The sequence below is a fragment of the Zea mays genome, chromosome 1, assembly GCF_902167145.1.
Source record: "Zea mays cultivar B73 chromosome 1, Zm-B73-REFERENCE-NAM-5.0, whole genome shotgun sequence".
In the NCBI taxonomy this organism is placed as follows: domain Eukaryota; kingdom Viridiplantae; phylum Streptophyta; class Magnoliopsida; order Poales; family Poaceae; genus Zea; species Zea mays.
In genome coordinates, this window is record NC_050096.1 from 61,245,029 (window position 1) to 61,268,415 (window position 23,387).

The following is a 23,387-nucleotide window of genomic DNA, read 5'->3' on the forward strand; positions in this document are numbered from 1 at the left end:
CGCTTAGAAGTGACGGAGGGCGCATCGGAGTCGGAGGTCGATGTTGATGAAGTGTCGGTCTCGTAGTAGACCACCTTCCTCATCCTCTTGTGCTTGTCGCCTTTCCGATGCGGTTTGTGGGAAGAAGATTTTTCCTTCTTCTCTTTGTGGTGAGAAGAAGATTTCTTCTCCTTCCCTTTGTTGGAGGAGCTCTTCTTCTTCTCCCTCCTTTTGGTGCGGGACTCTTCCGATGAAGTGCTCCCGTAGCTTGTAGTGGGCTTTTCGCCGGTCTCCATCTCCTTCTTGGCGTGATCTCCCGACATCACTTCGAGCGGTTAGGCTCTAATGAAGCACCGGGCTTTGATACCAATTGATAGTCGCCTAGAGGGGGGGTGAATAGGGCGAAACTGAAATTTATAAATATAAACACAACTACAAGCCGGGTTAGCGTTAGAAATATAAACGAGTCCGCGAGAGAGGGCGCAAAACAAATCCCAAGCGAATAAGCAAGTGAGACACGGAGATTTGTTTTACCGAGGTTCGGTTCTTGCAAACCTACTCCCCGTTAAGGAGGCCACAAAGGCCGGGTCTCTTTCAACCCTTCCCTCTCTCAAACGGTCCCTCGGACCGAGTGAGCTTCTCTTCTCTAATCAAAGCCGGGAACAAAACTTCCCCGCAAGGGCCACCACACAATTGGTGCCTCTTGTCTTGATTACAATGGAGTTTTGATCACAAGAACAAGTGAGAAAGAAAAGAAGCAATCCAAGCGCAAGAGCTCAAATGAACACGGCAAATCACTCTCTCTAGTCACTAGGGTTTTGTGTGGAATTGGAGAGGATTTGATCTCTTTGAATGTGTCTAGAATTGAATGCCTAGAGCTCTTGTTGTAGTTGAGAAGTGGAAAACTTGGATGGCAATGAATGTGGGGTGGTTGGGGTATTTATAGCCCCAACCACCAAAAGTGACCGTTGGCTGGAGGCGTCTACTCGATGGCACACCGGACAGTCCGGTGCACACCGGACAGTCCGGTGCCCCTGCCACGTCATCACTGCCGTTGGATTCTAGCCGTTGGAGCTTCTGACTTGTGGGCCCGCCTGGGTGTCCGGTGCACACCGGACATGTACTGTTTGATGTCCGGTGCACCGGCATGGGCGATTCTGACTTCTGCGCGCGCTGCGCGCGCATTTAATGCACCGCAGGGAGCCGTTGGCGCCGCAGGGAGCCGTTGCTCCGCTGGCACACCGGACAGTCCGGTGTACACCGGACAGTCCGGTGAATTATAGCGGAGCGGCTGCCGCGCGAACCCGAGGCTGGCGAGTTCAGGAGGCCGAGCTTCCTTGGAGCACCGGACATGTCCGGTGCACACCGGACAGTCCGGTGAATTATAGCGCGCCGTCTTCCGAGAAATCCCGAGGGTGAAGAGTTTGAGTCTGAGTTCCCTGGTGCACCGGACAGGTACTGTTCACTGTCCGGTGGCACACCGGACAGTCCGGTGCGCCAGACCAGGGGTGCCCTCGGTTGCCCCTTTGCTCCTTTATTGAATCCAACACTTGATCTTTTTATTGGCTAGATGTGAACCTTTTGCACCTGTATAACTTATACACTAGAGCAAACTAGTCAGTCCAATATTTGTGTTGGGCAATTCAACCACCAAAATTATTTAGGAACTAGGTGTAAGCCTAATTCCCTTTCAGTTTCCAACAAGGGCTCGAGGTGCTGCGTGATGACCGCAAGCCCCCGAGTGTATTTCTTGTAAGAGCTCCTAGCCTTCGGCGATGGATATGCATCGCTGGAGGATGCTTGAGGGGCTGCGGTGGTAGAGCTCCTTCTCATCCCCCAGCAAGACGAACGACTTGGCGCGCCGCGCCAACCGCCGAGCTTCGGCTCGGTCGAGGGATAGCTCTCCTCGATGGAGATATTGCAGGTACGGGGTCTGCCAGTTTCGATTAGGCGTGACCCCGCTTCCCTCCTCCTCGACGCGCAGTGCCTCACCTTCGGGGGCCGAGGGTGCCTCGGGCCGAGCTGAGGGTGCTTCGGACTGGGCCGAGGGTGCCTCGGGCTAGGCCGAGGGTGCCTCGGGCTGGGCCGAGGCCTTCTTGGGCTCGGGCGTTTCGTCGGTCTTGACGGAGGGTTGATGCAGGTCTCGGGAGAAGACGTCCGAGGGAACCGTTGTTCGCCCCGAGGCTATCTTAGCCAGCTCGTCCGTAGTCTCGTTGTAGCGTCGGGCGATGTGGTTGATCTCGAGCCCGTAGAACTTGTCCTCCAGGCGCCGAACCTCATCGCAGTAGGCTTCCATCTTCGGGTCGCAGCAGTGGGAGTTCTTCATGACTTGGTCAATGATGAGCTGCGAGTCACCACGAGCGTCGAGGCGTCAGACCCCTAGCTCGATGGTGATGCGCAACCCATTGACCAGAGCCTCGTACTCGGCCACATTGTTGGACACCGGGAAGTGGAGGCGTAGCACGTAGCGTAGGTGCTTCCTGAGGGGCGAGATGAAGAGCAGGCCCGCGCCTGCCCCTGTCTTCATCAGCGACCCGTCGAAAAACATGGTCCAGAGTTCCGGTTGGATCGGAGCTGCTGAGAGCTGGGTATCGACCCACTCAGCCACAAAGTCCGCCAAGACTTGGGACTTGATGGCCTTTCGAGGGGCGAACGAGATTGTCTCGCCCATGATTTCCACCGCCCACTTTGCAATCCTACCCGAGGCCTCTCGGCACTGGATGATCTCCCCCAGGGGGAAGGATGACACCACAGTCACCAGATGAGACTCGAAGTAGTGTCGCAACTTCCGCCGCGTCAGGATCACCACGTACAGTAGCTTCTGAATTTGTGGGTAGCGGATCTTGGTCTCGGACAGTACTTCACTGATGAAGTAGACTGGCCTCTGGACGGGCAATGCATGCCCCTCTTCTCGTCTCTCAGCCACGATCACGGCGCTGACCACCTGAGTGGTAGCGGCGACGTAGATCAAGAGGGCTTCTCCGGCAGCGGGGGGCACCAAGATGGGCGCATTCGTGAGGAGCGCCTTGAGGTTCCCGAGGGCTTCCTCGGCCTCATGGGTCCAAGTGAAGCACTCGGCCTTCCTTAAGAGGCGGTACAGAGGCAGGCCTCTTTCGCCGAGGCGTGAGATGAAACGGCTCAGAGCCGCAAGGCATCCCGTGACCCTCTGTACGCCTTTCAAGTCCTTGATGGGCCCCATGTTGGTGATGGCCGCGATTTTCTCCGGGTTGGCCTCGATGCCCCGCTCGGAGACAATGAACCCCAAGAGCATGCCTCGGGGGGCCCCAAAGACGCACTTCTCGGGATTGAGCTTTACGCCTTTCGCCTTGAGACACCGGAATGTCACTTCAAGGTCGGAAAGGAGGTCAGAGGCTTTCCTCGTCTTGACTACGATGTCATCGATGTAAGCCTCGACCGTCCGACCAATGTGTTCGCCGAACACGTGGTTCATGCACCTTTGGTATGTCGCGCCCGCATTCCTCAAACCAAACGGCATGGTAACATAGCAGTACATGCCGAAAGGTGTGATGAAAGAAGTCGCGAGCTGGTCGGACTCTTTCATCCTGATTTGGTGATACCCTGAGTAGGCATCGAGGAAAGTCAGGGTTTCACACCCAGCAGTGGAATCCACGATTTGATCGATGCGAGGCAGAGGGTAGGGAACTTTCGGACATGCTTTGTTTAGACCAGTGTAGTCTACACACATCCGCCATTTCCCTCCTTTCTTTCTCACAAGCACAGGGTTGGCAAGCCATTCAGGATGGAATACCTCTTTGATGAACCCCGCCGCCATTATCTTGTGGACCTCCTCGCCTATGGCTCTGTGCTTTTCTTCATCGAATCGGCGCAGAGGCTGCTTCACGGGTCGGGCTCCAGCTCGGATATCCAGTGAGTGCTCGGCGACATCCCTCGGTATGTCGGGCATGTCCGAGGGACTCCACACGAAAACGTCGGTGTTTGCGCGGAGAAAGTCGACGAGCACTGCTTCCTATTTGGGATCGAGCTTGGAGCCGATCCGGATCTGCTTGGAGGCGTCGTTGCTGGAGTCGAGAGGGACGGACTTAACCGTCTCCGCTGGCCCGAAGTTGCCGGCGTGGCGCTTCACGTCTGGCGCCTCCTTGGAGAGGCTCTCCAGGTCGGCGATGAGGGCCTCGGATTCGGCGAGGGCCTCGGCGTACTCCACGCACTCCACGTCGCATTCGTACGCGTGTTGGTACGTGGGGCCGATGGTGATGACCCCGTTGGGGCCCGACATCTTGAGCTTGAGGTAGGTGTAGTTGGGGACATCCATGAACTTGGCGTAGCATGGCCTCCCCAACACCGCGTGGTAGGTTCCTCAAAACCCGACCACCTCGAACGTGAGGGTTTCCCTTCGGAAGTTGGAGGGTGTCCCAAAGCAGACGGGTAGATCGAGTTGTCCGAGGTGCTGGACGCGCTTCCCGGGGATGATCCCGTGAAAAGGAGCATCGCCTGCCCGGACCGAGGACAGATCAATCCGCAGGAGCCCGAGGGTCTCGACGTCGATGATGTTGAGGTTGCTGCCTCCGTCCATGAGGACCTTGGTGAGCCTGACGTTGCCGATGACGGGGTCGACAACGAGCGGGTATTTCCCCAGGCTCGGCACGCGGTCGGGATGGTCGCCCTGGTCGAAGGTGATGGGCTTGTCGGACCAGTCTAGGTAGACTGGCGCCGCCACCTTTACCGAGCAGACCTCCCGACGCTCTTGCTTGCGGTGCCGAGCCGAGGCGTTCGCCACTTGCCCACCATAGATCATGAAGCAGTCGTGGACCTCAGGGAACTCTCCTGCCTTGTGATCCTCCTTCTTATCGTCGTCGCGAGCCCCGCCACCTTCCGCATGTGGCCCGACCTTGTGAAAGTAGCACCGAAGCATGGCGCACTCCTCAAGGGTGTGCTTGACGGGCCCCTGATGATAGGGGCACGGCTCCTTGAGCATCTTGTCGAAGAGGTTGGCACCTCCGGGAGGTTTCCGAGGGTTCTTGTACTCAGCAGCGGCGACAAGGTCCACATCGGCGGCGTCGCGTTTCGCTTGCGACTTCTTCTTGCCTTTCTTCTTGGTGTCGCGCTGAGTTGATGCCTCGGGGACATCTTCCGATGGGCGGCCCTGGGGCTGCTTGTCCTTCCGAAAGATGGCCTCAACCGCCTCCTGGCCAGAGGCAAACTTGGTGGCGATGTCCATCAGCTCGCTCGCCCTGGTGGGGGTCTTGCGGCCCAGCTTGCTCACCAGGTCACGACAGGTGGTGCCGGCGAGGAACGCGCCTATGACAGCCGAGTTGGTGACGTTGGGCAGCTCGGTGCGCTGCTTCGAGAATCGCCGGATGTAGTCCCGGAGAGACTCTCCCAGCTGCTGGCGGCAGCTTCGGAGATCCCAGGAGTTTCCAGGGCGCACGTACGTGCCCTGGAAGTTGCCGGCGAAGGCTTGGACCAGGTCGTCCCAGTTGGAGATCTGCCCCGGAGGCAGGTGCTCCAGCCAGGCTCGAGCGGTGTCGGAGAGGAACAGGGGGAGGTTGCGGATGATGAGGTTGTCATCGTCCGTTCCACCCAGGTGGCAGGCCAGCCGGTAGTCCGTGAGCCACAGTTCCGGCCTCGTCTCCCCCGAGTACTTTGTGATAGTAGTCAGGGTTCGGAACCGGGTCGGGAACGGCGCCCGTCGTATGGCCCGGCTGAAAGCCTGCGGACCAGGTGGTTCGGGAGAGGGACTTCGATCCTCCCCGCTGTCATAGCGTCCCCCACGCCTGGGGTGGTAGCCTCGGCGCACCTTCTCGTTGAGGTGGGTTCGACGGTTGCGGTGAGGGTGTTCGTTGCCGAGGCGACCCGGGGCCGCAGGCGCTGTGTTGCGCGTGCGCCCGGTGTGGACCGAGGCTTCCAGCATGAATCGGGAAGTCGCGGTGCGATGTTCCGAGGGGTACCCCTGCCTTTGGGAGGCAGAGCTTTCGGCCCGTCGGACCGCGGCATCCTCCAGGAGATTCTTGAGCTCTCCCTGTATACGCCGCCCCTCGGTGGTTGATGGCTCCGACATCGCGCAGAGAAGTATTGCCGCTGCAGCTAGGTTCTGGCCGACCCCACTGGAGGCCGGTGGCGGCCTTGCCCTGGCATCATCGGCGATGCGGTGCTGGATGCCCTGGGGTAGATGATGCGCTTCTCCGGCTGGAGGTTGGCCTGCCCATTCCTGCCCGATGTCCCGGTGGAACGGCTCAAGCGTTCCTGCTCCCTCGTCGAGCCTGGCCTGCATCTCGCGGATTTGCTCGAGCTGTGCGTCCTGACCCCCCGCAGGGACTGGGACCATAGCTAGCTCCTGAAGGATGTCAACGCGAGGCACAGGCCTAGGGGGACCACCGTTCTCCGGTATATCAGGATGGTTGCCTTCGCCGGGACCCCCTAGATCGACATGGAAACATTCACGACTTGGGCCGCAGTCCTCGTCGCCGAGGCTGCGGCTACCGTCGGAACAGTCAGAAAGGCAGTAGTCGCATGCGGTCATGAAGTCCCGCATGGCACTGGGGTTACCAAGTTCGGAGAAATCCCAACAGAAGTCGGGCTTGTCATCTTCCTCGGAACCCGAGGGCCCGTAGGTCGAGACGGCTATCAGCCGGTCCTAGGGTGACCGCATACGATACCCCGGAGGGTTTGGACTCACCTCTATGAAAGCGTCCACCGAAGCGAGGTCGCTTGGTGGGTCGAGGCTGAATCCAAAAGGCTTGAGATGGGAATCGGTCGGTACCTCTTGGTCGACGGGCAGTGACAGAGTCACGTCAGGGGTAGACCGCACCGTCGTCTCAGGTATGAGGGTGACGCCCAGCAAGTCCTTTGCGAGCGTGTTGGCGTCGTCCGTTTGCTTGGAGTTGGTGTGTTGCGGGGAGACGGCGCTCGTCTTTGTCTCAGACGCGAAGTCGATGCCCGTCGCGCCCCCCGTTGGGGCACCGGCTCCGTCGACTCGCTCGACAGCCGACGAGGTGCCGCCTCCTGCTTGGCCTTGGTTGCCTTGCCTCCTCCTCCGTCAGCGGGGGAGGGGACGGGACAAGCTCGAATGTCGTTCTTCCGCCACGTGGGGAAGACGTCGTCGATTCCGCCGCCGGCGGGCGGGTTGTCGGCCGCCATTGTCGCTGTCGCACGGCGGGGGAAGGAGTATCATGTCGTAGCTGCCGTCGAGGGATATGAACTCAAGACTCCCGAAACGGAGCACCGTCCCGGGCTGGAAAGGTTGTTAGAGACTACCCATCTGGAGCTTGACGGGAAGCTATTCGTCAACACGCAGCAGACCCCTACCTGGCGCGCCAACTGTCGGCGTTTCGACCCCGGGGGGTCCCTGGACCGACGAGTAAATTGTCGCCGCGTGCCCCAGCCCAGATGGGTCGGCGCGAGACGGAGCGCGAAGGGGGGAAGAAGCCGGAGGGAGACAGGCGTAAAAGGGGAAACCCACGGCCTTCGTGTTTGTCCCGCGCCCAGGTCGGGTGCGCTTGCAGTAGGGGGTTACAAGCGTCCGCGAGGGAGGGAGCGAGAGGCCTATGCGCGTGTCGTCCCGTCCTTCCCCGCGCGGCCAACCCTCTGTAAGAGGGCCCTGGACCTTCCTTTTATAGGCGTAAGGAGAGGATCCAGGTGTACAATGGGAGGTGTAGCAGTGTGCTATCGTGTCTAGCAGAGAAGAGCTAGTGCCCTAAGTACATGCCGTCGTGGCAGCCGGAGAGGTTTTGGCACCCGGTTCGTGTGGTGTCGTGGCCGTCGGAGGAGCGCTGGAACCTGGCGGAAGGACAGCTGTCGGGGCTGTCGAGTCCTTGCTGACGTCTCCTTGCTTCCGTAAGGGGGCTAAGAGCCACCGTCGTCATGCAGCATGCGGGGCGCCATCATTACTTGTTTACCTGGGCGAGCCAGATGGGGCGCCAGTCTTGTTCCCTGTAGCCTGAGTTAGCTTGGGGTAGGGTAATGATGGCGCCTCCTGTGATGTGGTCGACCGTGCCCTGGGTTGGGCAAGGTGGAGGCTCCTCCGAGGTCGAGGTCGAGTCTGTCTTCCGAGGCCGAGGTCGAGTCCGAGCCCCTGGGTCGGGCGAGGCAGAGACCGTCGGCTGAGGCTAGGGCTGAGTTCGAGCCCTGGGGTCGGGTGAGGCGGAGTTCGTCGTCTTTCGGGGCCGAGCCCGAGTCCGAGCCCTGGGGTCGGGCGAGGCGGAGTTCGTCGTCTTCCGGGGCTGAGCCCGAGTCCGAGCCCTGGGGGCGGGCGAAGCGAAGTTCGTCGTCTTCCGGGGCTGAGCCCGAGTCCGAGCCCTGGGGTCGGGCGATGCGGAGTTCGTCGTCTTCCGGGGCTGAGCCTGAGTCCGAGCCCTGGGGTCGGGCGATGCAGAGTTCGTCGTCTTCTGGGGCTGAGCCCGAGTCCGAGCCCTGGGGTCGGGCGATGTGGAGTTTCCTATGGCGCCTGAGGCTGGACTTGGCTGCTGTCAGCCTCACTCTGTCGAGTGGCACAGCAGTCGGAGTGGCGCAGGCGGCGTTGTCCTCTTGTCAGGCCGGTCAGTGGAGCGGCGAAGTGACTGCGGTCACTTCGGCTCTGTCGACTGAAGGGCGCGCGTCAGGATAAGGTGTCAGGCCACCTTTGCATTAAATGCTCCTGCGATACGGTCGGTCGGCGTGGCGACTTGGCCAAGGCTGCTTCTTGGCGAAGACTGGGTCTCGGGCGAGCCGAAGGTGTGTCCGTTGCTGGAGGGGGTCCTCGGGCGAGACGTAAATCCTCCGGGGTCGGCTGCCCTTGCCCGAGGCTGGGCTCGGGCGAGGCGAGATCGTGTCCCTTGAGTGGACCGAGCCTTGACTTAATCGCACCCATCAGGCCTTTGCAGCTTTGTGCTGATGGGGGTTACCAGCTGATATTAGGAGTCTTGGGGGTACCCCTAATTATGGTCCCCGACAAGTATAGTAGTGGCTTGGGAGTTAAAGTGCCGGATTTGGGCGACCTCGTCCGAATCATATCCTTCATCCCCTACGGATGGTACCTGCGCTCCAAACTCAACAATATCCCATATGCTTGCGTGGAGTGAGGTTAGGTGATGCCTCATTTTATCACTCCACATACAATAGTCCTCACCATAAAAAAATGGTGGTTTGCCTAATGGGACGGAAAGTAAAGGAGTGCGTTTAGAAATGTGAGGATAGCGTAGGGGGATCTTACTAAACTTCTTGCACTCATGGCGCTTAGAAGTGACGGACGAAGCGTCAGAGCCGGAGGTGGAGGGCGACGAAGAATCGGTCTCGTAGTAGACCACTTTCTTCATCTTCTTCTTCTTGTCGCCACTCCGGTGCGACTTGACGCGGGGAGGTGATTCCTCCCTTCCTTTGGCGCCGGACTCCCTTGATGGAGCCTTCCCGTGGCTTGTGCCCGTTTCCATCTTCCTCTTGGCGGATCCTCCCGACATCACTTCGAGTGGTTAGACTCTAAATGAAGTACCGGGCTCTGATACCAATTGAAAGTCGCCTAGAGGGGGGTGGATAGGAGGAAACTGAAATTTACAACTTTAAGCACACTACAAGCAGGGGTTAGTGTTAGAATAAAATCCGAGTCCGAGAGAGAGGGGAAAACAAATCGACCAAGAAATAAAGCGGATGACACGATGATTTGTTTTACCGAAGTTCGGTTCCAAAGAACCTGGTCCCCGTTGAGGTGGTCATAAAGACCGGGTCTCTTTCAACCCTTTCCCTCTCTCAAACAGTCACCTAGACCGAGTGAGCTTTCTCCTTAATCAAACGAGTCACTTAGTGTCTCTTGCTGTCTCTTGGTGTCTCTTGGTGTCTCTTGAGTGACCACCACACACTTGGTGTCTCTTGCTTTGATTACAAGTCACTTAGAGAACAAGAATGAGGAAGAAGAAAGCCAACCAAGCAAACAAGAGCAACAAGGAAAACACAAATGATCCTCTCACAAGTCTAAATGCGCTAGAGTTGAATTGTAGACTTTGAGCGGATCGATCACTTGAATTGTGTCTTTAGAGTGGTGTCTATTGCTCTTGTATTGAATGTGTAGTACTGAATGCTTGGATGGTTGGAGTGGAGGTAGTTGGGGGTATTTATAGCCCTCAACCACCAATTCAACCGTTGGGGCAGGCTGCTATCGATGGGCGCACCGGACAGTCCGGTGCGCCACCGGACAGTGTCCGGTGCGCCAGCCACGTTACCCAACCGTTAGGGTTCTGGCGGTTTCGACCGTTGGAGCTTTGTCTTCTTGTGGCACTGGACAGTCCGGTGTCGCACCGGACAGTCACTGTTCACTGTCCGGTGCCCCTCTGACGAACGACACTGATTCCGTGCGCACTATTCTTCACTATTCATCTGACTTCACCGCTTTTGCAGTCGACCGTTGCGCGAAGTAGCCGTTGCTTCGCTGGTGCACCGAACAGTCTGGTGAATTATAGCGGAGCGGCTTTTCTGAAACCCAAAGGTGGCAATTTCAGAGTGGTACGGCCCTGGTGCACCGGACACTGTCCGGTGGCACACCGGACAGTCCGATGCGCCAGACCAGGGTTCTCTTCGGTTTCTTTTGCTCCTTTCTTTTGAACCCTAATTTTGATATTTTATTGGTTTGTGTTGAACTTTTATGCACCTGTAGAATATATAATCTGGAGCAAACTAGTTAGTCCAATTATTTGTGTTGGACATTCAACCACCAAAAATATTTATAGGAAAAGGTTAAACCCTATTTCCCTTTCACACAACGACATCGAAGCTCATGTGAGATGTGAGAATGACTGCGACCGAGGCTAAGCCTTAGAACTACAGGCTGAAATTCGCTTCCATGGCGATTCGAACATAGGACCCGAGGAGTGTTAGTCATACCATATAACCAACTTGGATTTATTTTGCATTTGAAATGAAAATGAAAAGATATAGCTGTAGTTTGTATTCAAGGTAATATAATAAGATGTTGCTTGCTGACTACATGGAGTGCCATTCGCACCATCACATATTTCATTGTTACGGGACACAAGTACGATGCTTGATAATTGAAACTTGAAAGGTTGTATATTGGCGTTTCAGAGTAGCACTGTCTACTAGAGATAGTCTTAGAAGTTGTTGTCAAATTAGTGAGAGATGAATTATGTGACTGTCATATCTGGGTTAGAGATTATTAAAAATATACTCACTCCGTACGTCCAAAAAGAAGTCTTATTCTCATTTCCTGTGACATCGAACATTTTAACTTTAAACAAATATATATAAAAACATTAATATTTGTGGTGTATAAATAGTATCACTAGACAAATCATTGAATATATATTTTAAATAAACTTATTTAGAGATGTAAATATTGCTAGTGTTTTTTGCTACAAATCTAACACGCATATGTACTAGTGATAATTTTTTTTTGCGGACAGAGAGACTGATATTGATGCACAAGTATGTTGGGATTATGATAATTTCCGTGGAAAATTAGTTCAATGGCACTCAACTTGACCATCTGAAAAATGTTCGCCTCTTAAATTTTTTTTTACTTTAACCCTATAGAGACCCTTCATCTAATCGTGTTGCACGTGCCCTTGTAACACTGCTTTTAGCGTCAGAGGACCCGGAGCTGATAAAGCAAAAAAAAAAAAAGAGTTCAATAGCTCTGCTAGGGAAAGGGATAGAAGAGATAAAAGACGTTCCATAAACAATACTATGTGAATGGTACACGAAGATAAGCTGCGGGAGACGACATGATTGCGATTTAGGAATATGGCCCGATGAATGAAGTTCATATTTGCGGATCCAGTCAGCTGGAGCTTGGCATACTGGATGGAATGCTGCATCAGTTCACTGCGCTGCGCTACCCAGCTGAACCAATACTGTACAGTCAGTTTGGGCGGCAGAATCATTGGCAGGGACCCCCCAAAACCAAGTCTCTGGCCTCTGGAAAACCGGTCGGTGGCCACAGAGAGCAGCAGGGTCTGCAACTCTGCAACAGGTTGGCGAGGATGTCTGTGGGAGACTGCCAGACTCCCATATGCCCACTGCAGCTGCTGCCCACATCATAAGATCATAAGTTGGATGCGTACATCCGCGTATAGAGAGAGAGAGAGGCCTTGCATGTCAAGCTCTCCACGGGGAAGGAGACACGGCACCGGTTGATCAGTGCACACTGCACAGTGGTGGTGGTGCATGTGTGCGACGGAGCCATGTGGGGGCTATAGGATCCGACATTCCAACCACTATATACGTAGTACTAAATAAAACCATTTTGGAAAACAATTACGTACAGTACATCTGGTAAAAAAACTGTTTCCACAGCAGTCGTGGCAACAGTTTGTGTCAGTGAGTCAGTCAGGAGTACTCCTCCTACACCAGTTCCGTTCCCCCGTGTGAATTGAATGGAAGCAGGCTGTCCCTGTGCTCCGGTCACCTGTCGGACGATTCCATCTCCCTGTGGCCGCCTTGTTCTCTAGCACGGCGCCCCACATTTGCCTGTGCTGTGCCACATGGTGGTGGACGCCATTATTGCTCGTGCATGCAAGGCGGGATTGGATCTGAAGGCCGGCCCCAGCTTTGTCCCCGCGGAAAGCGAGTCAAATGCGCACTTTTCTTTCCTCTCGACATGGATGGAGCCGAGCCGGTGCTGCTTTTATTGAGGGCGAATGCAGTGTCGACCCCTCCCTCCCTCCCTGAAAAGAAAGAACCCATGTCGACTCGACTCCTGTCCCCTGCACGCTTTCTCGCGTGGTGCATCCATGCTAGTAGCTACGTAGACCCGGCGTTCCGCCCTGCTGTGGCGTCCCGCGCGACATGTGCACGGATGGCGTCCCGCGCCGCACTCGAGTGCCTGCGTTTCCCGGCTTTTGATCGGATCTCTCGTCTCCCTCCCACATAGGCAGCGCCAGTGCGCCTGCAAAAGCAACGCAACGCAACGCAACGACTTTCAGGCACTCGTCGTGTCATGCACCTGCAGCCCAGCCTTTTTTAAGGAGTGCCCTGCTTTCTCCTCCTTTATTCCCCTATCTACAGACTACAGCTGTTGCGGTTGGCCAAGAGATGAGAGAAAAGGATAGGGTGACGTCACCTGCCGAAAAGAAAAACCCTTTGCATTCGCTGGAGAATTCGACGCGCCCATTCATCGACCAATCAATGAAAAATCTAGTACTTACTACTTTACCACGGCTACCATTGGTTTGGTTCGTCATTACTGCGCCTGTAGGAGTATTCTCGTATTGTTTCCCCATACGGCGGGGGGCCCACCCACTGATCAAGCGGGAGCAGCAGCAGACAAGGCGGGAGTTGAGCCGGGCGCGTCTCGCGAGTCTTGCCTCGTCTCTCTGCAAATGGGTGCCGTCCATATATAAACTGGACGCGGCAGTGGTCCTCAGTCTTCACACTCCCCACTCCTCTCTCTCTTTCTCCCTCCCTCGTCGTCCCATCGGAACTCGGATGGGGAGCGGGAGCGAGGCGCATCTGCCGCGGAGCCGTTCGGTCTCCGCGCAGCCTTGAGCGCCGCACCGTGTCTTCGGGCTGTCCAGCTTGCGTCGCGAGGGGCGAGACGCTACGCGAGAGCGCGACAGGGCTCTTGGATCCCCCCAGAGGGCCACAGAGCCCACACAACAGCAGGTACGCCGAGTATGTTTTGGTCCTCTTCCCGTCCCCGGTTGGCGATCTCTTCGTCTTTCGTCGTGGCATCCAGTTCCGTCCATCTCCCCACCACCACCAGCAGCAACTTAGATTTGGCACGAGTTCCCGTCACGTTTGGATTCGATCGCTCCTTTGTGTATTCTAGTCCACGCTCTGATGATCGCTGGCGTCTGACGAGGGCAACAGTCACAGATCATGAATCCAGTGCAGTCCTCTTCATTTTTTTGTTTTGTTTTGTTTTGTTTCGTTTGTGCATTCTAGTCCTCGCTCTGATCGCTGGCGTCTGCCGAGGGCCACAGCTGTCGATCATGAATCCAGTGCAGCCCTCTTCATTTTTTTTGTTTTTTTACTATAATAAAAGAACGGAAGCCCCCCTTTTGGGATTTATTGGTTTGCGCGGACGCGGAAAGTGGATTTTGCGTCTCCGGCGAAGTGCCGTGCCGTACCGCCACTGCCACACTTGCAGTCCATGTTCCCGTGGATCTTGCGATCCAGACGCGGGAACCACACCACCTGTTGATTCCCTGTTTTTTTTTGTTCTTTTCCCCTGCATTTCTGGCGATGCCGATGCCCGCTGTGTGCTTTATTTGCTTCAGATACCCGCCGCGCAGTGGAGCCTAGATAGAGAGAGAGAGAGAGAGTAGTGCAGCCGCTACCGCTCTCGCTCGCTCGGCCGTCGGCGACATGGACAAGGAGAAGAGGAGGAGGAGCTGGATCGAGCGCATCAGGCGGCTCTTCACCACCTCGTCGTCCGACCCCAAGCCCGCGCCCAAACCAGCACCAGACAAGGTTCGACCACGCCCCCGCCCCCGCCCCCGTCCTGCTGCGATCTGTTCGTTTATCTTGTTTGTCGATCGGTGTCCACGGGAACAAACAAACAATGAATTGTTTCTCGCTCGCCTCCGCAGAAGGCCAAGAGCAAGCGGTGGCTGCCGGGGAAGCTGCGCGCGCAGCAGTCGTTCGCGCTCCCGGCGCCCGCGCCCGCGGCCACGGAACCGGACCAGATCAGGCGGGCGGAGGACGAGCAGAGCAAGCACGCCGTGGCCGTCGCCCTCGCCACCGCGGCCGCCGCCGAGGCCGCTGTCGCCGCCGCGCACGCCGCCGCCCACGTGGTCCGCCTCACCGGCCAGGCGCCGGTGGTGCCGCCCTTGCCCCGGCAGGTGCGGGGGCAGGAGAAGGAGCGGGAGCAGGCCGCCGTCGCCATCCAGTCGGCTTACCGCGGATACCTGGTACGTCGTCGGTCGTTACTACAATGCAGGTTTTTTTGGGTTCGTAAATATAGTGACGCGATCCGTCTCAAAGTCGGTGTATTTTTCGTAACATTGATGCGGCTATTTGTCAAGTGTATGCGAACTGGGCCATTTCGCCATCCCTTTTTTTTTGGTTCTGGTCAGCATTCATGTCGCTGATGAGATGCTGGTCGCTCTGCCGGAAACGCAGGCTCGGCGGGCGCTGCGCGCGCTCAAGGGCCTGGTGCGGCTGCAGGCGCTGATCCGGGGGCAGGCGGTGCGGCGGCAGACGGCGGCCACGCTGCGCGGCCTCGAATCCCTCATGCGGATCCAGGCCCGCCACCGGTCCAGGGCCGGCGGCGTCGACCACCACCAGCAGCAGGCGGCGGACGACGACGACGCCCTGCTGCTGCGGCGCGGCAGGGAGCTCTTTGCCGCTGCCGCCGCCGTCCACGTAAGTCACTCTCGCGGTCTCGCCTTGCGGCACGGATGAACGGACGGAACATGCGGAATGATTGGCGCCGCACATGCTCGGCATGTGGATAACTGGGTAAAGGCTGGCGGGCGAGGTGCTGGCTGGTGGCCGGTCGATCACGCCGGCGCGTCGTCCGACGGCACATGCGCGTGTGATGTGTGTGTCAGTGTGTGTGCGGGGGATTCCATTCGTCGTTGGCGGCGCGGGGGACCCTCCCGCGCGACTTGTGCCTGGCCTCTGTTTGTTTCGATGCGTGCGGGGTGGTTCCAGCCGTGCAGGTGCAGTGCTGCGTCTGCGTGGTCGCGCCAGCCAGCCAGCCGCACGGGGCTCGTGGAGCCAGGTGATGCAGTCCAACTGAGCACGGCAGGAATGACGGCAGCGTTTCGTACGACTCGTGTCGTGTGTATCACAGACTGGCACCGCTGAGCACGGTGGATTTCCGGCTGCCGTTCCCGGCCACTGCTGTAATACTGTACTCGACGGCGACCGACCGGCGGACTGACTGATTGAACTGGGCCCGTGCAGGAGCAGCAGCAGGCGAGCAACAAGCGGTGGGACAGCAGCATCTTCTCCAAGGAAGAGATGAGCGCCATGACGAGGAGCAAGGAGGAGGCGGCCCTCAAGCGCGTGCGCGCGCTGCAGTACGCCTCCCTGCACAACGAGAAGCTGGGCCTCCGGCGGCCGCCCTCCCCCTCCATGTCCAGGGACGACGAGGCGGACGCGCTGAACAACCAGCGCTGGAGCTGGCTGGAGGAGTGGGTCGGCTCGCAGCCCTTCGACAAGGACGTCCCCGTGGCGCACCAGTCCCCGTACACCCGCAGCGCCAGCAGGGGTGAGCACGACGACGTCGTCGACCGGCTCGGCTGCTCGGCCCGCCGCTCCTTCGCCCGGCCGACGCGCACGCCGCCGAGGGGGGACTGCTACGGCGACGCGGCGCAGTTCCCGGGGTACATGGCCTCCACCGCGTCCGCCAAGGCCAAGTTCAGGTCCATGAGCACGCCCAAGGAGCGCTCCGCCGCCGGCTACGACGCCTACTCGGAGCACTGCTTCCCGTTCGCCGACCGCCTGCTCTCGCCGATCCCGTCCATGTCGCCCATCCCCTCCGTCGCCAGCGACATGGGCTTCGCCAGGCCGCCCGTCGCGCAGCGGTCGCCGCGGGTGCCGGCCAAGAGCCCCATGACGCCCGCGAGGGCGCGCACGCGGAGGTCGCACGGCGGCCACCACAGCTTCGGCTCCGAGGCTGCGCTGCACCAGCTGCAGATGGAGCACTACACCCCAGTCCGCTGAACGTTTGCTCTTTTTCTGATGATGCGATGCAACGAGCAACGATGCCGTCCGTCGGTCCTTTGTGAAGATACAATTCTTTTGTTTGTTCGACTTCCTTACCATAAATTGGTGGGTTCAAATGTTGGATGCAAGACGATGGAACTTTCAATCGCACTGTAGGTGACAATGCACCGTGGATCCATGATGTAAGAGCGCAAACTATATGAATTGTGATCTGGGCCTAGTCAGTCCTGAACAGAGGCACGGTCCCCTTTCCCACTGTCTAGGGAATAAGAGTCGCCAACAGGAGTATGTAAACTCCTTGATTGCACGCTTCCTGAGTCGCCAACAGGGAATAAGCACAATAATTATCTTCTTTGCATGTTAGTACTTGGTATCTCAATAAAAATACTAGACTCGCCAACATAAATATATTCTATGCACTTAGAGTCTGTTTGGTTAGCTGCCTAATTTGTCATATTTTACCACACTTTTATGCCTAAGGTTTGTTATTCCATTTGAACTACTAACCTTAGGCAAAGTATGACATATAGCCACAAACCAAACAGGTCCTTAAACTTCCATTTCTATATTATCATGTATCTTGTGTGCTTTATCTAGACTAGTTGTTTGATAGTGGATAGGTTTGAAACCTGTATAATTCATTTGGGGTAGAGATCAGTAAAAAACATAGTTGATAGATAGTTTTTTTTCGTTAATGGATTTTGACTAGGCAAAATAGAGGCCTAAGTTTAGTGAAAATAGATTATCTAATTCACCATCCTATTAGGCGTTGAGTGTCTTACATGGGGGAGCATGATACCCAAAAAATGGCCTTGATGACAAGCAGGTCTGTGACCCAATTCTTATAATTTTGAGTCTTTCTTCTTAGTATGTATTGTAGTCATAACATCCGTTACTGCGACACTTGTTGTTGGTCCTTGAAATGGATACTTAGTGTCCCTAAGGCTTCAGCTAAAGCTATACCACGATAACGAACATGTAATATTTTATTACCAATAAGTATTTATACCAAACATAATGACACTAAGGGGTGTTTGGCAGAGCTTCCACAGCTCTGTTACCAGCGGAATCACTCCTGCAGAGCTAAACGGTAAAAATCTGAACTGCTCCATGGTGTGTGTAGAGTGAATCTCTATTTTGTACTAGAAAGTGGGAGCCAAAAAACATGCTTCACACCGCTCACAACATGCTCCCCACTCTCTAACCCCTAAGGAATCACTTCACAACATATTTGCCAAACAATTTTCGTCAAATAGATTCACTTAAGCTAGAGAATCACCCGGAATAATTTTATTAGAGAATCAACTCTCGGAGCTAGAGAATTATGGAGCAGAGCTCTGCCAAATAAACGAGCCCAAAGTATTAAGTTATAAAGGAGAAAGTCTAGGATAAAACAATTGAACCTGAACATATAAACTAAACCAAATGCTTGGGAATCTGTTCTTTAAAGGGCTTCCATCCAGCATGTTTAGAAAACACATAGTGGACATGAGTTTAATAAAGTATTTATGATTCTAAATTAAGATATTATTAATACAAACATTTCTCTTAACAATAAGTGTTTTGCTTTAAAATAGAAAGGTGTACTATGGTTATTGAGTTTAGTAGCGCATGACTGGTTGCTGCAACGATTTGGTTTTGATGTACTAATCTATCGAGGAGTGAAAAATGTAAGTTAAGAGAATAAACAGTTAAGAAATTAATACAAGCAAGTAAACATGAGATCAGTGGAGAATATTAGGTTGATCTCATTCTAACTTGTCACAGAATCAAGTCGAACCACTCTTGTGCCCTGATCATTTTTTTATTTTTTTGATAAGGTAAAATTTATTGCATTAAGATAATCATAAGTCACAACTCTCTTGACAACAAAAAATCCAACTTCTGCATCGCGCTAGATGCACACGGTCTAAAGAAGACTAACAACCTAAATACTCTAGTAGTAATCAATCTTAAGACTAGATCACCACTCACGAGCCTGGGTAAAAAAAAACTCTCCGACCACTTGTTCCAAACGTTGACAGACAGCTAAAACCAACTCCTGGAAGATAGGCTTCTGTAGCACAACCCAGAAACAGAGCCAATGGATAGCCAAATGAAGAGCATGTAAAGAATTTGTCACATATTTACATTGAAACAAAATAATATTTATATGTCGTCAAATGGTCCAACAAACTGTTGCTACCCCTAACAGAGCTAACAATTTTAAATCTTTAGTAATCCCCTAGCTATGACCTAAATATATCCGCGATACTAGAGGGAGGGTAAATATTTGTAGCTATTTAGACAATATGCCATATTGCTTGCGCTACATGGCACTTAAAGAAAAGGTGACTAATTGTCTTATTGTTATTGTGGCAAAAGCAATACAAGCACGCGAACCAATATTTATAGTACCTCCTCACTCGCATAGACCAAACGAGATCTAATCCATCTCTACAACGAAGTGAAGGAAGACCGCACCTTTACTCTAATAGAGTCACCCACTTTGACGTCGACCACCAAAGTTATCCTTCCTATGACAACTCCTCTCAATCCTAAAGCTATCTTCTTCGATTCGATTCTTTAGGGTGTGTTTGGATGGAGGGACGAGAAAGGATGAAGATGGATGGGATGAGATCATTTTAACTTAACCCGCGTTTGGTTTAAAGGTCCAGAGTCAGGGTCAAGAAATATTCTTCAAAAATGGTGGATGAGGTCATCCCTCAAAAAATAAGGGACGGGGTCAGCCCAGGGTTGATCCCGTCCCATCCCTCGTTGACACCGAACCAAACACTACCTTAGTTTCTAGTGGCTAGAGTTAGAGTTAGGGCTAGTTTGACAACCCTATTTTTTCAAGAAATTTTTATTTTCTCAAGAGAAATTAGTTTATCTTCCTTTGGAAAAATAATAACCCCTTGTGAAAATATTGTTAAACTAACCCTTAATATCATAAAAAAACTACTCCCTCCATCTTAAAATATAGTTCTTTATAACCTTTTTATGCCCACATTCAAATGAACGATAATAAATGTAGATATATATAAAAATTATATTTATAGGATGATTAATGAATGTAGGTTTAATCTAAAACGAATTATATAGGATGATTAATGGATGTAGGTTTAATCTAAAACAAATTATATTTTGAGACAGAGGCCTGCGTTCACATGCAAGTTTCAAACAAGATTCGGAGATGTAAACTAATGGTAGACTGCTAGCACAGATTTGTTTTACAAGCTGCCAGCACTCCAAATCACATACTGCACCATTTCCTGGGGTTCTACATCCAAATGGCTAAGTATTCAACAATCCAATATTGACAAGGACAGAAGTCTAAGCATTCCCTTAGTCAATACAAGTGAAAACTCACATGTGTAGGGTGTGTATATCACTACTTGATCATGTAAAACTCTAGCATCTCTTCTTCCAAAGGATGAGTCTCTCCCACTATGATCAGGCAGTGAAGGGGTGGCCCAAAATCAACATCTAGTAGCTTCTCCATAGGCCCAGCAACAATCTTCTGATCATCACTTCCAAGTCGTGCCACTCCTATGCACAATGTTTCCCTGCGATATGCTGGAAGAAAATGATCTTTAAATTTGATACCACGGTAATACTAGATGGTTGGATATATGAAGCACCTGGAACAATGAAGGAAAAACCTAACAATATCTATGGTATGAGCAAGAATCATGAATTGTTTTTTAAAACAATTCTAACTTCGATAAGCATAAGAAGCTATTGTTTGATACAAAATGATTTTTTAAAAAGAAAGACAGCTCCTCAAAAGAAGTTTAAATACCATATCCCCCACGTGCTTCCTCCACCTCAAAAAGCTGACTTATTGCAGTGTTTACAGTCATGAATCTTGGTGGTTCATAGACTTTCTTTCCTCTGCATAAATACATAGGAAAAGATGGATCTGTCATCTATCCAATGTAAATATAAAAAACAACTACTAAGAGCTGTTTGCATCAAACTGAACACTTAGCAAGTGAGATGGCAATTCTGCACTGCAAGGTATTGAGAATAAGAATTTAAATGATGCTAATTTACCTGGCTAAAGATTCCCATGTTGGCTCCTTGACACGGATATCTACATCGAACAATACATTAAATCAGCCATCATGAAGTAAAACAACTTCTGTTATCCATGCTTTGGTACAATGCATATATCATTTAAAACTGGAAATGAATATTATGAGAAAGATCTTGGTTTCAAACAACATAGATTAGGGACTGAACAACACTATATCTTGACACTGGCAGTCTAATAGTTTGAACATTCATTGTATTTGCTTGCAATAATCAGTGTCTACTTAAGTTCAGTATACCCTGTACAATGGTTAAACTATAAGACACATTACCTATGGCTACAAATATTAGATCAATTGCCTAATTCTTGATAACCAAGAATCCAGAAAAGTCGATCAAGAGTCACAAACCAAGCAGGCAAAGTGTGTGTAGCCCAAGCTGGCGATTGTTCTGAATCTTCTCATAGAAACTATCTGGTCTCCATTCGTCTGTGAAGAATGGTATTGAGATAGTTTCTCCATAGCGGTAAAGTTGTAGCCCACAAACTCCAATTGCATTCATGACAGATGCATTGTGGATCACCTTCACTTCTACTCCCATTTTCTTGGCACGAACAACCAGATCAGTATGTGTAGTTGCCCTGAAAATGTCACCAAGACGACAGAATAAAATTTAACTCACAGAGCTAAATAAAACCCTACAAGTGTCTGTATCGACTCCAATCAAACTTCAGTGCGTGCAAAATGGTAAATTTGTGCACATTACTTATCAAAGGACATCGTGTGTCACATGAGGAACATATTTTAAGCCCCAAGTAACATAGCACAAGCAACCAGTTGTAAGACCCAGAGACATCTGTAGAATCATGGCCAGTGGCATGTAACTGAGAATGCAAAAATAATGCCATATTGATGGTCAATCAAAGCACAACTAACAAATTTAGTCGAATTCATGAGCAAGTCTATCCAAGAACATCTCCGCAACAGAAAGTATGTACTCCGCCACTTGTACTCTAATGACATGGCCACCAACTCAAGAACAGCACACTGAGTTCCGTCAAGCATGCCCGGAACTTATGCCAGCTACAGACACCTTCACACTGCTGACTCAAAAAACGGGAGAGAATAAACTACCCGAACGGGTCGCCAACAACAAGGAAGGCGACGTCAGTGTCGGCAGCCTCGCTTAGCACCTGGTCGACACGCTCCTCCACCATCTCCCGATCGGCGACCGTTATCTCCTTCCCGTACAGCTTCTCCTGGACGCGCACAGGAGAAAGCGAGAACGCCAGTGAAACTCTGAACGAGCCACGTGGGTATTTGCTCGAACAGGTGATGGGCGGACAAGAGAAGGGAGACGCACCAGGTTGGCGAGCGCGGCCGGGTCGAGGCCGAGGGAAAGGAGGGATGTGTATGCCTCCATGTATATCTTGGAGCAGCTGCGTACGGCATCGAGCCCCCGCACAGTGATGTCGCGCTCGTCGCCCAGGCCGAGGCCCACGATGTACAGCATGGCGCCGGCGGCAGGCTGCGAAAGGACGGAGTGGCGGCCGAAGGGGAAAACCCCCGTCGTGTAGTAGGGCGTTGATCCTAAGAAATTGCGAGGAGAAGGCGAAAAGAAACGGCGAGCTAGGCACCCCGGTCGCCTGGGTTGGTCCCCGGCGGCGTTTACGCCGTATTTCTCTGGTGGGGCTGGAGCTGGCCGCTCGGGTGCTTGCTGCTTGGGGTGAGTTTCTACTATTCCGTGTCGCATGTTTTCATAGCCCTAGCGCATTCGAATTCCTGCCGTTGGGTTTAGATCCAACGGCTCACGTAAGGTGAAGTTTCAATTGAGGACTTAGTTGGATGCGCTATCATGGATTGATGATACTAGAATCAGCAGCGCCCTATCGGGCGCTATACAGATTGATCGAGGCTGTTAAGCATTTTTAGGTCTGATACAGCGTGGATTGGAGGAAACGGTGTAAGATTTTCTATGATCAAGCGTGCAAATGCTGGGATGCGCCGAAGAAATGGTGCTTTAAACCAAAAAGTCTTGAACTCTTGCTAATATATGCCCCACAGCTGCACGGAGCACCTGCAGAAAATCACCTCCAGATTCTCTTTCTAAGTCTGATATCATCTTTATTGCCCTCTCCCCCATCTCAACTTCTCCATACTTACTGAAACAACCTAACAGTATCCTCCATACAGTTACATTAACCTCCATAGGCAACCCTTCTATTATTTGCTCAGCCTCACACAAACGTCCAGCCCTACCTAGCATGTCTATGATGTACCCAAAATGCTTGATCTCTGGATCTATATTGTACTCATAAACCATGCTTTTGAAAAATGCTAACCCTTGCTGTACCAGACCCCCATGACTGCAGACATTGATGACACTCAAGAAGGTGATTCTGTTGGGCTTAATCCCTGCTCTTCTCATCTCTGCAAACAACTCAAGTGCCTCAACTGACAGCCCATGCATTGCAAAACCAGAAATTATTGATGTCCATGACACCAAATTTCTTCTATCCAGCATTTCATCAAACACCTTTAGCGAGTTTTGCACAGAGCCAATCTTAGCATACAAGTCTATGAGTGAATTCCCAACCCGGACATCTGACATGATACCCTTCTTCTCACAATAGCCATTCAGCATCTCACCCATAACGATCCCTCCAAGATTAGATATCGCAGGAATAACTGCTAAAACAATTATCTCACTCGGGCTAATGCCTCCTGCCATCATGTGGCGGAGAAGAGTAAGAGCCTCTGCATAAAGACAAGCATGTGTATATCCATCAATCAGCCCAGTCCATGAGACAACAT

General features: G+C 52.8%; 2 protein-coding genes across 3 annotated transcripts; one reads left to right on the forward strand and one right to left on the reverse strand.

The window, feature by feature from the left end:
- Positions 1-13,011: 13,011 nt before the first annotated feature.
- LOC103634991 (IQ-domain 1) lies at positions 13,012-16,920 on the forward strand. 2 transcript variants are annotated; one of them, NM_001362604.1, is made up of 5 exons: positions 13,319-13,542; positions 14,160-14,352; positions 14,472-14,792; positions 15,004-15,246; positions 15,793-16,909. In NM_001362604.1, exons 2-5 carry the CDS (start codon positions 14,248-14,250, stop codon positions 16,552-16,554), a joined length of 1,431 nt encoding a protein of 476 aa, NP_001349533.1. In that variant the 5' UTR covers positions 13,319-13,542; positions 14,160-14,247; the 3' UTR covers positions 16,555-16,909. The 2 variants fall into 2 exon arrangements, with proteins under 2 accessions (XP_008655798.1, NP_001349533.1); XM_008657576.4 differs by lacking the exon at positions 15,004-15,246 and having other exon boundaries at positions 13,012-13,542; positions 15,793-16,920.
- A 2,743-nt stretch (positions 16,921-19,663) lies between these two features.
- LOC100191377 (uncharacterized) lies at positions 19,664-22,287 on the reverse strand. Its single transcript, NM_001136811.1, has 6 exons — positions 21,937-22,287; positions 21,708-21,832; positions 20,985-21,214; positions 20,596-20,635; positions 20,342-20,433; positions 19,664-20,115 (listed from the first exon to the last, which is right to left on the reverse strand). The coding sequence occupies exons 1-6, from the start codon at positions 22,084-22,086 to the stop codon at positions 19,931-19,933; spliced, it is 822 nt and encodes a 273-aa protein (NP_001130283.1). The 5' UTR covers positions 22,087-22,287; the 3' UTR covers positions 19,664-19,930.
- Positions 22,288-23,387: the final 1,100 nt, after the last annotated feature.

Excerpts from the sequence above, each read along its gene's own strand:
- LOC103634991 (NM_001362604.1), top strand. The coding sequence starts at position 14,248 with ATGGACAAGGAGAAGAGGAGGAGGAGCTGGATCGAGCGCATCAGGCGG. Across the intron at positions 14,353-14,471 it reads CCAAACCAGCACCAGACAAG|AAGGCCAAGAGCAAGCGGTG; the intron begins GTTCGACCACGC and ends TCGCCTCCGCAG. Across the intron at positions 14,793-15,003 it reads CGGCTTACCGCGGATACCTG|GCTCGGCGGGCGCTGCGCGC; the intron begins GTACGTCGTCGG and ends CCGGAAACGCAG.
- LOC100191377 (NM_001136811.1), bottom strand. The coding sequence starts at position 22,086 with ATGCTGTACATCGTGGGCCTCGGCCTGGGCGACGAGCGCGACATCACT. Across the intron at positions 21,833-21,936 it reads CGGCCGCGCTCGCCAACCTG|GAGAAGCTGTACGGGAAGGA; the intron begins GTGCGTCTCCCT and ends GTGCGCGTCCAG. Across the intron at positions 20,434-20,595 it reads ACATGGGAATCTTTAGCCAG|AGGAAAGAAAGTCTATGAAC; the intron begins GTAAATTAGCAT and ends GTATTTATGCAG.